Genomic DNA, 14,840 nt, shown 5'->3' on the forward strand with positions numbered 1-14,840 from the left:
CCTGCAATACCCCTTAATTCAACTTCCTTTCCTTCCACAAAAAATTTCATGAAAAGTTCTTGAAAATTAAAAGCTAATGTACCCAAGGATTGTAGCCATTGGACTCCTAGTACAACATCAGCACCTCCCATTGGAATGGAAAGCATTGGGCTAGTCAATACATATTCTCCCATCGATAGCTTGATATTATGGCACTTTCCAGAGCAATTTATTGTTCCTCCATTTGCAACCATCACTTGACACTTTGGTGCTATATATAAGAAGCAATTCAATTCTTTTGCTACCTTACAATCAATAAAATTGTGGGTACTTCCTGAATCAATCAACACTATTACCTTTTTCTTCTTGATTTGTCCTTCTATATTGATGGTTTGAGGAGTGGTAATTCCAGCCAATGCATTACAAGATATGGTCAGATTCATTTCTTCTTTATCTAGGCTTTGTTCCTGGAGTATATCCTCTTCTTTTGACCTTTCTTGCTCCTTTTCTTCTTCCTCTTCGCAATCTATGTAAAATAATTTCTTCTTAGCACACTTATGACCTTTAGTGTATTTGCTATCACAACTGTAACATAGCCCTTTTGCTCTTTTTTCTTCCAATTGTTGTGGTGTCAACCTTATAGGTTGTGGAAGACTAGGGGCAACAACACTTCCATCTTTATAGTTGTGAGTGGTATGCTTCCTGGTTGCCATAATTTTGCTTTCTATTTTTCTTGCTAACCTGAATGCCTTTTCTAATGAATCAGGTTCCCAAAGGCGAACATCATGTTGGATATTATCCTTTAAAGACCCTATGAACACATCAATCCTATGCTCCTCTAGAATATTTTTTACCCTTATGTTCAATTTTTGGAACTCCTCAATGTGCTCCATTATTAAACCCTTTTGTTTGAGACTTATCAATTGGCTAAAAAAAGTGTTGCTTTTTGTATCCTCATAATGTGCTGTTAATTCTTCCGTAAAAATTGCCCAATTGATAATTTGTTTACGAGAGCAAAGCTATTGATACCATACAAACTGATTTGGTTCCAAATATAAAGTTGCAATACGTACCTTTTGTGTGTTTTGCACATAATTGAGATCGAAAAATTGCTCCATCTGTAATATCCATGTTGCGGGATCCTTGCCATCAAACTTCCTCATATTGATTTTTGGAATATGGTGGGTCTTCGATCCCACATTGGAGTCTATGAAATCATGATTAACATTTCTTTTGTTCGCATCATGAGTTTCCTTTACAACCTTTTCACCATTAGTAAGTATTTCTTGTAGAAAATTTGTCAAATCTGTCTTCAAATCTGCCATGTCTCTCTTCAAATCTGTCTTCAAATCTATCTTCAAATCGTCCATCTTAGCTTCCATGCCCTTTATCTTAGATTCCACGCCATTTATCTTAGCTTCTGTTAGCTTTTGTGAGCGTGACATTTGTTGCACTTGTTCTTGTAATTTTGATATATCATGTAGCATTTCTTCCTCTTCTTCATGAGTCATGCTAGGGCTTTCAGGTTGCTTACTAGGTGTTTGCATTTTCTTTCCTCGGGGCATCCGTTACCGATAATAATGCTCTACTATGCCCTTTGAATTCCTTCAAAATAAATTTTCAAACCAATCTTAAGCAAAAATTTAAAAGAATCTACACACCTTTTTTCACTTTGTAGGAGCTCGATATTGCCTCTGATGTATCTTTGTACTTTCAGATCATCCAGTTCTAAAATTGTGACCTACAGTAGCCCTCTGTGTCCTCTTTCCAATGCCACCAGTCTGATCCAAACTGGATTCTCCAAGGAAGAGTTACGCAAAATATCCCACAGTGCCCTGATTATAGACTAGTTCAGTAGAGCAAACTTATACGACGTGCCACGAGTCACTGTTTCGACCTTTGGCTCTGAAAAATATACACAAGAAACTACATTCCGTCCTCTTTCTGTACCTTCTTACGAAATTTCAATCAGATGCTCAGAGAGAAAGTTATGACGATTTTCCCCAGGTCACCTATTTGGAATGAAATTCAGGAGTCTGCAAGAAGACCAACTTCCTCAGATCATATCGTCACAAATATAGCACGAACAACTCTGAAATTCGGATCTGAGATTCAGCGCGATTTCTTCTCAAATGGGTTTTTTTTAGCTTCTGAAACGTCGCAGAAAAAAAGTTATAGCGAAAATTCCATGATGACCTGTTTGGAGCAGCGAAACCCTAGAACCCAAAGCTCTGATACCAAATGTTATGAAACTAGCTCAAGAAAAGATAGAAAATATAGATCAACGCCTTAGAATTCAGCCTCTTCGAGGGGGCAACCTCATTTACATTACATAAATGAATAATTATTGGATGATTCAAATGACAAAACCTCCTTTCTATATATAGGAGTCTAAGGAGTCACAATATAACCCATTCGACCTAACAATAATAATATAAAGCCACAAAAATAACAATAGAGGGATTCTATGGGGCACAATAATAACAATATGGGGATAATAGGGGCACAACAATATTAATAAGGGATGCAACTACAATATTAATGAGGTAATCACTAGTATTATAGGGACCCAACATTCTTTGTATTTTAATTTGTTGTATTTGTTTAGCATTGACATATGCTCTGCAGGACGAGGTAAGTTTTGCTATTATCATGTCATGGGTATTTCTTTGAAGACCTTTTGCAGGTATTATATACTCATCAAGAGAAGACTCAATGCATAATCTAATGTTTTGAAGAATGAGAAAGGGTAGCATGACAAGAGCAAAAATCAAGGTGCAGAACAACAACAAGAAGTTCACTACATGAAGTCTTCAAGTGGGAAGCACTGCATACAATCATTGTAAAAGTATCACTGTACAAAGTCATTGTAAAAGCATCATTATAAAAGTTGTGCAAGTGTCTATCTACCAAGAGTTGAAGAGGTAGTGTCGGGAGGTCTAAGATCATCATTAGGTGGTTATGTCATAGTTTGGGTTATGGTTTAGTGTGTCTTCTTCTTCTACATCATTATATATCATTGTAAAGTGGACCATTTTCCCTGGGACGAGAGTCCATTCTTCTTTTATTCTTCTATAGGGTGGTAGGGTGGTGGTAGGCTGGTGCATGAAGTCACCAACAGGTTCAAGCCTGTGAAAACTTCAAGGTTGTAGGGTGGTGGTAGGCTGGTGCATGAAGTCACCAACAGGTTCAAGCCTGTGAAAACTTCAGGGTGGTAGGGTGGTGCTAGGGTGAGTTGTAGCTCATTGGGTGTTGGGGCATCCGTTCAGTTGATTACTAAAGAATCTTAGGCCTTGGAGCATCCATCCAGTGGGAGCTAGAGAAGAATGCTTTTCTAGAATTCTAGGAAGTTGATGCTTTCATTTCAGTTGGGGCTGAAGATTAAAGAATTTATTAGAAAAGCGTGCGATGGTTTTTGAACCAAAGGGGTTTTCTACCGAAAATCGTTGTTATTATTTACTATTATTACTGCATGAACATTAATAATAATTGAAGATTAACTAATGCTCTGAAAAGATTTAAAAGTGATAATTGCTAAGGAACACTGATTCACCCCCCCTCTCAGTATTTTCCAACAATTCTAAATCCAACGGTGTGAACGACACTCAAATCTGAGCTCATATGCTGAAGTTAGAGAAAGTCAAAGTTCAGGTTTGACTTGGACACGTGGCAAGATTGGATGACATGGAAAAATTCCCAGCGAATGGGGAATCACCAAGTGGCAGGTTTCCATTGGGTCTCGCATATCGCATATCAGGGAAAAACAGAGGACGCAGGTTAAGAATCAGCCCCCAGCAGTACCGATTTGTGATTGCGATATCACATATCGCAAATCGGAGGTGGACGAGTATTACAGAATCGGCCCCGACGAAGAATGATTAGTGACTGGAAAGGGGAGTGTTGACAAAATTGTGGGAGAACTGGGATAGGTCATAACTTCTTCAGTGCTTATCCAAATTAGGTAAAAAAAGAGTCAATGCTAGTAGTTTTGGCTATTCTGAACTCATTGAGATAGTTTTCAGAGGCATTTGAGCATTGTAAACACAATTTTGTTGTAATTTTTAGCATAATAAAGAGGCCCAAGCATTGAAAGCTGGACCAAGGAGACGTAGCCTAGGAGGGGTGAACTCCTCATCAAATATCTGTGTTGTGTGTTGTATTTTGATTTTCTTTGGTGTTATTTTGCTACTATTCAGCATATGTTTTTATGTTAAATCGTTTATAACATTTACATAAGAAACTCTCATGGGAATCAGTTAATTAAGAAAACATGGTGAATCCTTAAGCACTTGAATAAGCAAATGATAAATATCTTGGTTTTTATTTTGAATGGGGAGTTAGCACAACATTACTAATATGCTCCATTTCAGATCAAGTTGGTGTCAGAGCATTGGTTTTTTTCTTATAGATTTGCTTTGTGAAAGAAGGATTTAATTGTTTTCAAGTTTATGTCATGCTTACAAGTTTAAAACTTAAAAGAGGTGAAGGAAAGCTGGTTTGAAGCCCTGAATTTGGGTCAAGGGGAAGAAGAGAAAGGCTGCCAAAATCTCCAACACCAGTTCAGCCTCAAGTTGTAGTTGAGACTCCAGAGATCATGTCTCAAGAAGGAGAACCTACAAACATGATAGAAGATGAGAAGACCTTCAGAAAGGATTTTTTTGATATGACAGAGATGGTGAAGGTCCTCTATGAAGAGAGGAATAACACATTGCAAGGAGAAAGTTCTAAACCTCCCAAAGGAGAAGGCTCTTTAGGAGGAGGTAACGGGAATGGAGATAAAACTCCACCCTCTACACCATCTTCTTCATCTTCTTCTTCACAAGCATCTGCACACTCTTCCACTAATACAACCCTTACTCATACTCATCATCATTCTTCAAAAGGAGCTAGTAAATCACCTTTTCTAAAACTTGATGTTAAATTCGAGTTGCCCATGTATAGTGGTGAAGTTAATGCGGAAAAGCTGGATAACTGGATTCGTCAACTAGAGGTGTATTGTAGAATTTAGAACCTTCAAGAGGATGATATCGAAATTCAGTTGGCTTCATTGAGAATGGAGGGTGCAACACTCATTTGGTGGGAAGCAAGGACTCAAGAGGAGATTAAAAACATGGTAAGATCTCTATTACTTGGTCTGATTTCATTGCTACAATCAAAAGACAATTCTACCCTTTAGCTCATATGCAAAAATCCATCATGAATTGGAAAAATTTCAGACAGTTAAAAGGTCAAAATGTGCAAGAGTATACTCAGGAGTTTAGGAGAAGAGCTCTTATGCTAGGAGTAGACTTGCAGTCACAAGATACTTTGCTGAAATACATAGGAGGTTTTCATAGCTATCTTCGACCCACCATTATTATGTTTAATCCCACAAATCTTGATGACGTCCGTGTTCAAGCTACACACCTCGAAGCAAGAGGGAAAAATGCACAAGAAGAAGGTAAGAATAAGCCATTCCAGAGTGGTGAGAAAGGAAAGAATTCTAAAGGAAAGCATTAAAAAATGATTTTGTTAGGAAAGAAGGGGAGAAACCCGTGTGCAAGAATTGTTCCAAAAAGGGCTATGGTGAAGCGTGTTGCTGGAAGCTTCATCCTGAATTAAGACTGAATAAATTCAACAATAAAGGGAAATAGAAGACAAACACTGTTGTACAACAAGACTTGGGTTCCGACTTAGGTGATGAAACAAAGATTGCAGCCATAGTCACCAAAAGAAAAGTCGTGGAAAAAATAAGCAAAGAGGAAGCCGTGCCAAGCACCAATGTAACAAATAACTCCAACAACGCTTTAAATGAAGAAAACAGAATTGAGTTGTTCCATATTAGAGTTATTTCCAAATACACCAAGATTGATACGATGTTTGACAGTGGATCCCAAGCAAATTTAATTTCTACAGACTTGGTCAAGAATTTGAATCTGGAAACCGTGCCTCATCATAAACCGTATCCATTGGGTTGGATAACCAAGGATGCAAATCTTCAGGTCATAAGGAAATATGTTTTCAGGTTTGCTATTACTACCAATTTCATTGATGAAGTTGAATTAGATGTAGTGCCACTGGATATTTCTGGAATTGTGTTAGGAAGTCTGTATCTGTATGACATGAAAGTTGTTTTCCATAGATTTGAGAGCAAATGTCATTTTTTTCAAAGATGGAGTGGAGTATATTGTGAGAGCCCATCGTAAAAAGCTTAATCTTTCTATAGCAAGTGCAGGGCAAATGAAGCAACTGGTCAATTCCAACAAGAATCTCATGCTCCTTATGATCAAGCAGAAGAATGACACAGAGCATGAATCCTTTGCAGGTTGTGACATGAAGCTGAAAGCTGAATTGGTTGATGTGTTTAATCAATATGGAGTTGTGTTTCAAGAACCAAAGGGATTACCATCAAAAAGGGGAATTCAACACACAAATTCAACTACAGCAAGACTGTCCACTCCCAAATATTGGTATGTGTCGAATGTCAGTTCTGGAAAGTTTAGAAATTAAGAAACAAGTCCAAGAATTTTTAGATAAAGGTGTAATTCATCCCTCTACTTCGCCATGTGGTTCACCAATTATTTTGGTACCCAAGAAAGATGGAACCTGGTGCATGTGTGTAGATTATCGAGCTTTGAATAAAATTACCATAAAGAATCGATACCCAAAATAAATGATTTACTGGATCAGTTGAAGAATGCAAAATATTTCACTAAATTAGACTTGAGAAGTGGATATCATCAAGTTAGAATAGCTGAGGAGGATATTTGGAAGACTGATTTTAAAACCAAATAGGGATTGTTTGAGTGGCTGGTTATGCCTTTCGGTCTTTGCAATGCTCTAGCTACATTCATGAGAGTTATGAATGATGTTTTAAGATCCTTTCTTGATGAGTTTGTAATTGTCTATTTAGATGATATTTTGATATTCATCGAATCACGAGAAGAGCATGTCAAGCATGTGAGGAAAGTGTTGGGTGTCTTCAAAAAAGAACAATTATTTCTGAATATGTCTAAATGTGAATTCGGGAAAACTTATTTAGTGTATTTGGGTCATATAGTTGGAGGAGGTGAGTTGAAGATTGACCCCTCTAAAGTTTCAGTTGTGAATTGATCAATACCCAAAGCAGTCACAAAAGTAAGGAGTTTTTTGGGAGCAACACAGTACTGGAGGAAGTTCATTGCTAATTTCTCTTCCATAGCAGCTCCACTACATGCTTTGATCAGCATGAAGGTTGTCTTCCAGTGGGGAGGAAAACAACAAAAATCATTCGATGATTTGAAAAAAAAGATCAGTTCAACCCCAGTTTTAGCATTGCCAGATGTGAAACAACCATTTGAAATACAAACAGATGCAATTGAATACGCCATGGGTGCAGTTATTTTATAGCATGGTAAGCCCATTTCATTTCATTCTGAGATTTTTAATGGTGTTGTTATTAACTATCCTACATATAATAAAGAAATTTACGCATTGGTGCAAAGTGTAAAGAAATGGGAGCATTACTTAATGGAAAAAGAAAACATTATTCACACCGATCATCAACCTTTGCAATATTTGCAATCTCAAACAAAATTGCAACGATCAAGGCACTTTTGTTGGATGGGATTCTTACAACAATTCCACTTGATAATCAGGTATAAGAAAGGTATTTATAACAGAGTTGTTGATATGTTTTCTAGACGGGTTGTTAATGTAGCTATTTTACTCAAGAATAATTATGTTTTGCCTAAAAGTTATGTTGAACAATACACACATGATGCTGACTTTCAAGAGGTATATTCAAGCTTGAGTCAAGGCCACCAAGTTGAGGAATTAGACTACCATGTACATGATAATTTGTTGTATCATTTGGGAAAAATTTGTGTTCCACAGGGAGAAAGAGCAAATGTCACAAGGGAAGCACACACTTCTCTTATTGTTGGAAATTTCGGTGTAAGTAAAATAGTGGAAAATATCCATAGGTATTTTTACTGGCCTCGTATGCTTGAAAGTGTGTCACGTTTTATCAGAGGTTCATTGTCTTCAGTCAGTAAGCCTAGTAATAGGAAACTATGATTGTACACACCACTCCCAGTGCCTTCATGTCCATGGGAGAGTGTTTCTATGGATTTTGTAGGAGGTCTTTCTTTATCAAGGAAAGGGCATGATTATTTGTACATAGTTGTGGATAGGTTCAGCAAGATGTGCATATTAATGCCTTGTAAGAAACAAATTACAGCTGAACAAACAACTCAAATTTTCTTTCGAAATGTATGGGTTCATTTTGGATTACCTACTTTTATTGTAAGTGATCGTGATTCCCGATTTGTTGGGAATTTTTGGTCAAATTTATGGAACTTGATGGACACCAAGTTGAAGAAAAATACAACTTTCCATCCGCAAATAGATGGTCAAACTGAAGTGGTTAACAGGACAATTATTCATTTGCTAAGAGGATATTGTAACAAACATCCTAAGTTGTGAGATGAACAGTTGCATTATATTCAACATTCTTACAACCGAGAAAAACACTCTTCGACTCTAACTTCGCCTTTTTGAGGTATTTCTTGGTTATTTGCCAAAATCGCCGTTGGATTTTATCTTTGAGAAATATTTAGTTTTAGATGGACATATCGACATAGACAGAACAAAGAAATTCATTGAGCAAATTCAGTTGATTCACCAAACAGTTCAAGAACAACTAGAAAAGAGTCAAGGCAAGTATAAGGCAAGACATGATAAGCATCATGTGGATCATCAGTTTCAAGTAGGTGATGACATTTGGCTTTACATTAGCAAGGAAAGGCTTCAAGGCGAAGGTAAAAAACTGAAACCAATCCATTATGGTCCATTTAAAATCCTAGAAATGATTGGAAATAATGCTTTCAAGCTTGATTTGCCTTCATATATGAAAATTTATTCTGTTGTTAATGTTGAAAATTTGAGATTGTATGAGCCTCCTTTGATTGAAGATCAAGGAGAAAGTGTACAGATTCCATCAATTAAATATTTTTCTCTAGAATTTCTTGATGAGCTTCAGCAAGACACCATACTTAACAGAAAAATGAGGTCATCAAAGAGGGGAAATGTTGATTATCTTCGAGTGGGTCTCAAAGGTACAAATCCATCAAAGGCCAAATGGATTGAAGAGGGGAAGGTTAGGGAATAATACCCTCATTTGTTCAATAACTGAATATAATCTTTTGGAGTCCAAAAGACTTCTAGTGGGGAGGAGTGATAAGGTGCTCAAAATTATGCTCAAAAATCAAAGTGTTAAAATCTTGATAATCTTAGCTTCAGATCGAAGAAATCTTCATTCTGAATCCAACAGTGTGAATGACACTTAAATCCAAGCTCATATGCAAAAGTTAGAGCAAGTCAAAGTTCAGGTTTGACTTGGACACGTGGCAGGATTGGATGACATAGAAAAAGTCTTAGCGAATGGGGAAGTGCCAAGTGGCAGGTTGCCACTGGGTCCTACATATCGTATATTGGGGAAAAACCGAGGATGCAGGTTAAGAATTGACCCCCAACAACGCTGATTTGCGATTGCGATATCGCATATCAAAAATCGGAGGTGGACGAGTATTACAGAATCAGCCTTGACGGAGACAGGTTGTGATGCGATTTATCACATATCGCAATTGCAGAAAATGGTTGGTGTTTGTAATACGGTTCTGGCAATAATTGCTGATTGTGATTTCCGATAGACTGCTCGGACGTGATATTTTTATATGTTGCAGTTTATATCCTCATTGGGTTCGCCGATGCCGCAGTGTATGGGTTTTGGTCCTTGCCGATTGCGATTTCTAAACTCGCCGGGAAGTATGGCTCTAGTGGCTGAAATGTGGCAAATTTGGCGGATTTTAGGCCGAATTTGATGGTTAGTGGCCGGAAAAGGGGACTTTGTTGAGCAAATTGTGGGAGAACTGGGAGAGGTCATAACTTCTTCAGTTCTTATCCAAATTAGGTAAAAAAAAGAGTCAAATATAGCAATTTTGACTATTCTAAACTCATTGAGACAATTTTCAGAGGCATTTGAGCATTGTAAACACACTTTTGTTGTAATTTTGAGCATAATAGAGAGGCCCAAGCATTGGAAGTTGGACCAAGGAGACGTAGCCCAGGAGGGGTGAACTCCTCATCAAATCTATGTGTTGTGTGTTGTATTTTGATGTTCTTTGCTGTTATTTTGTTACTGTTCATCATATGTTTTTATGTTAAATTGTTTATAACATTTACATAATAAACTCTCATGGGAATCAGTTAATTAAGAAAACAGGTGAATCCTTAAGCACTTGAATAAGCAAATGATAAGCATCTTGGGTTTTATTCTGAATCGGGAATTAGCACAACATTACTAATCTGCTCCATTTTAGATCATCATTTCACCTACAAAGTTCATCAACATGTTAGGATTCCCCTTATAACTTGGTCCCAAAAACTCTGATATTGATATACTCTTCCCATTTTAATTAAAAATTCATCTACTTTGATTAGCATATGGGTAAACCTTACCACATCCATACCTACCATCGTAGTATTCTCCACAAATTGAAATAACATCCTCTCTATGCATGAGAGGGAATCACAACGTGTGATTAGATAAGCCATCATGTTGCAACATCCCTACTTGAAAAATAAGGCTTCCAACTAACATGAAGAATACAATCTACCTATCACTAGGCTTTACATCTTGAACCAATTCAAGAATAATTGTTAACCTAACATTCTTTATAATGAGGAAAGGGGAATAACACAAGAAAATCTTATCACTCATGAGAAGAAAGGCTTGAGAGGAACTCCCTAATGGATTTGCAAAAAAAGTAGTGTGATGGTTAGGTTAAAGTTCCATACTACAGTAATAAAGATGTAGAGAGTGGAATCACCACCCAATTTAAGTGGAAATCTAAAAAATTGTAGTAGTTGAAGAGAAAAGGGAAAGAAGAAGTAAAGACACTAGATTACTTATGGTTTTAAGGTTTATTATCAAATATAGGGATATAGATTAAATTAAGGAATTTATAGTTCATAAGAAACTAAAATGTGAGAGAAAACTAACTCGGTTTAATTTATTAGTCTCCTTTGATAAGTTAAGTAACCTAATGGTTGCATATAAGAAAAAGGAGGGAATGGGGGAGCTCACTTGAAGAATAATTTTGTAGATCTTGGATTTACTTGGGATAAAGACAAGTTATGTAGAAGGATTTTAATATATCTTTCCTTAATAATAACAACCTTACATATGTTGCTACATCTTCTTGTAGAATATACATGATCATAATCTCTAATGCAATGTAATAAAACACCTTGGTGATACCATATCAAATACTGACAATAAAATAAAAATAAAATAAAAAAATAAAAATTAGGTGATGTATTGTGACCTAAAGCTCCCTTACCTAAGTTATGTTGGAACCTCCCTTGAAGTAGAAAAGTTGAATTTTCAAAGGTATTAGATTGGGTAAAAGGCAATGGAGACACATACGACATGTCAACAATACTTTAAGGAGGAAATCAAACTAGAAGTGGGAGATACATGTAGAGGAATTGAAGATGATAAGGGAAATTCACCAAGCATGTGGAGCACCAAAAGTGATACCTCAAAACTTGATGCTAATCCATAAGTGATCATGCAATATCTGTTTTTAAAAAGAGATATTTGGAATATGTTTTACAACAAGGATAGGAGAAATATAAATAATTCAATAAATTATCTGGAGGCATTAGTGAACATTTGCCTGACCTTTGGGTGAAGAAATCCATATGGAAGAAGCATATTATAGGTTTTTATGAGGAATCATGGGTTCCAAGGCTTGCATTGTATGGATTTTCTTAAATATGTATGCATTGTTCCATAAACTACAACATATATATGGGATACATCCCATGAAAGTCATGGTTTACTTTCTTATAGGAATTGGGAATGGTTAATAATCCTTGACTCAATGGACTCCCAATTAAACATGCCCAAATGTATCTAAGCCACTGAGACCATAGATGAATCATCACAACCAATTTTGGACCAAATAAGGGAACTTTTATAAATTATAATAAAATTTCTAATCACAGTAATTATAAAAATGGATGAAACTATTATAGAATTATTAACGTAAAACAAACATGGGAATGAGTCTATACATGAGCTATAAGAGGTATAAAGGAACCTAGAAGGCCTCACCATGGGGGTGCCCCAAATGAGGATAGATGAGATTCTATAGCACCTTCAGTGCCACATGGTGGGTGTTTCTAACTATTCAAACAAACTTTATTATGTGGGTAACTCATACCACCATGTGCTACCATGAGCATTGGGCACTTCAAGATGACAAGATAATAGTACCAACCCCATTTTTTTAAAATTACAACACTATATATTGAGGCTTTTACAATATTATTGTGTGGGCCTAAGAGGCCCATTTTTCTGCACTGCACCTTTTTGATATGATGTAAGACTCAACAATGACCTCTTTGGTTCTGTTTAAATATACTGAAAGGATGCCCTCTTCCACTACAATACCCTGCAATTGCAATCTCAATGACAGAGATCATGGAAATGTTTTAACAATCTGTACTTAAATATTCTTTGATCACCAAAATAGGAATTTTGATTAGAGATTTGATGAAATATTTTTCCAAGATGTTGTAAGTTAATCTCAAAAGCTTATTGGTATTCATGAAATGAGACTGAAATTTGTCTCTCATATTAAAATATGTGCTAAACAACAAATTTTCATGTTATTTTGTGTCATTTTGACATTTTTTTAGCAAGTGGTAAAAATCTATATATTTTGAGTTGCTTCCTTTTAAAATTTTGCATGTGATCAACTCAAGAAAACTGAATATTATATCTCGAATTTTGTATCTTGTGTTTGCTATATACATTCTTAGTGTGCACCATTTTCACTTTGCAATAGCAAGCGAACTAGAGGTATAGGTGCACCAGAATCGGGACATGAAAGCACAACAAAGGGTTCCATTCAAGGAGGTGCTAAAGGTGTGAATGTTGCAGCTAACTGGATGTGCACTGTCTGTGGTTGTGTCAACTTTGTTCATCACATATCATGTTTTTAGGTTAGTTTTCACTTTTGTATAATTTATCATTTATGTCTTTAGAAAATGATTACGGTATATTGCTTATATATGAATGTCTCAGGTTTCATTTATTTTTTGTACAATGCAAAGAAGGGTGTGTTGACAAATCTAGGGCATAGAGATTAAGTGATTTCTCTTCTATTAGTAACTGCTTGTGAGTGCTTTTTACTTTAGATTAGGATCTTATTTTACTTAGGTTATTGGTGTTATTCTTCATCAAACAACTACCAATGCATAAACCATAAAGATTAGGTTAATAACCAGGGCCAAAACCTCTCACTCTTTGACAGGAAAACCCGAAAAAAATTCTTCTTCTTATAGAGATTCCAATTGACGAATACCAAGACCAAGACCCTTGACCTATTTTCCTCTCCAAGACTAAGACACAAGTTCCCTTCCACTTCTCTTTGTGTCCAAGTCAATACTAGTCAAACTTCTATTTCTTCCTTCTTTTCGGCTACCCTTCAATATCGTCTTCCTTCTGGTTCAGATCTGCACTGTATTTTGGCCCTAATTGTAGCACATGAGAAGTATAATAACTAACTTCTACACCTTGTTACTTCTTCACTTAGAGGGGAGACTCTCTCACATATTTCAGCTTGATGACTTGATCCTATAAATGACTGCCAACTTTGGATCCTCCAACAATACTCTCGGTTACCTCTGCAATAGATGTTGCTTCCCTACTGCGCATGTGCTACAAAAAAGAGCCCAAAAAAATCCTAACATAATTCAATATTCTTCTCCCTTTACTCGTTGATTATAGGTTGCCTTCCTTGACCCCTTTCACACTTCTTCTTATGCCTTAAACCTTGACCGAATTGCAAACTTGATGACCACCGAAATCTCCTCTGAAATTTTGTCTCTAACTGAAATCCAAACTGGCCTATTTATAGTTGTTGCCCATGCTTAGTTAGCCAACTTGACAAGAGGATGAGATGACGTGTCCATTTGAGAGATTATATTATTCTTTTGAAGCTGACTTGAAGGAGGTGACTTTGTCTTGGTCTTGGAGGGCTATTTGACACTTTAATTGATTCATACACAAATGTAATATGCCCAATAAGGGTCCTTCATACATGACATAGACTCAAATTGACTTTTATGACTAGATGACAAATCCTAAAGGCTCATAATGGGAGCCATCACTAAAAATAAAATTCCTTGCTCATGAAATCCATGAGACGAGCATTACAATAATAATTTATTTTTCTTCTTTTCATCAATTACATAAAATCATAATTACACATGTCATTACGAAGACCGAACCTAGTTAATTTTCAACACTCCCTCTTAACTAGGGAGGTATTCATAATGGTACTTGGTCATTCTCAATCTGAAGAAATTCTCATAAGAAGAGTCAGATTGGTAACCCATCTGTTTAGCATCATATCAACCAACATTTTCACATAGTAAGGCCTTGACTAACAACTATATCTCTCCACAAGATCTGAGCACAATGCTGGTGAGACAAATGACGTATAAACAACCTCATCATTGTCTCTCCTGGAACATATCCCACTCGGGTTCTCAGGGTGTGTTCCACCAAGACTATTCTCATTTTGGATTCCTAATACTCAAAGAATATCGTTCCTCAACGACTACTCTTATCTTGGATGCCCTAATACATCCTTAAAGGCAATGGATGCCAGATGTTTACCCAATCCTCCATTTTGTCTTCCCAAGTGAAGACAAGAATGATGCATCTATCTCTGCCTCTTAATTAGGGAGGACATATCTATTAAAATAAAGGAATGTACCTAAGCTCCCTCTTGGCTCATGAATTCACAAGTTTCTTCCAAGTA

The 14,840-nt window shown here is 36.4% G+C and overlaps 1 protein-coding gene across 1 annotated transcript in view; it reads left to right on the top strand.

Annotated features, from left to right (window-relative positions):
• LOC149229685 (SUPPRESSOR OF ABI3-5-like) overlaps positions 1-14,840 on the top strand; it is a 70,187-nt gene that overhangs the window by 31,351 nt on the left and 23,996 nt on the right. The window contains exons 2-3 of the mRNA XM_089381104.1: positions 12,832-13,011; positions 13,116-13,129. Of these exons, the coding sequence (XP_089237230.1) occupies positions 12,832-13,011; positions 13,116-13,129 (194 nt within the window). The remainder of the gene's footprint in view (positions 1-12,831; positions 13,012-13,115; positions 13,130-14,840) is intronic.

Source organism: Pinus tabuliformis, chromosome J (genome assembly GCF_031772625.1).
Source record: "Pinus tabuliformis cultivar Carrire ecotype Pingquan chromosome J, CPIR1, whole genome shotgun sequence".
NCBI lineage: Eukaryota > Viridiplantae > Streptophyta > Pinopsida > Pinales > Pinaceae > Pinus > Pinus tabuliformis.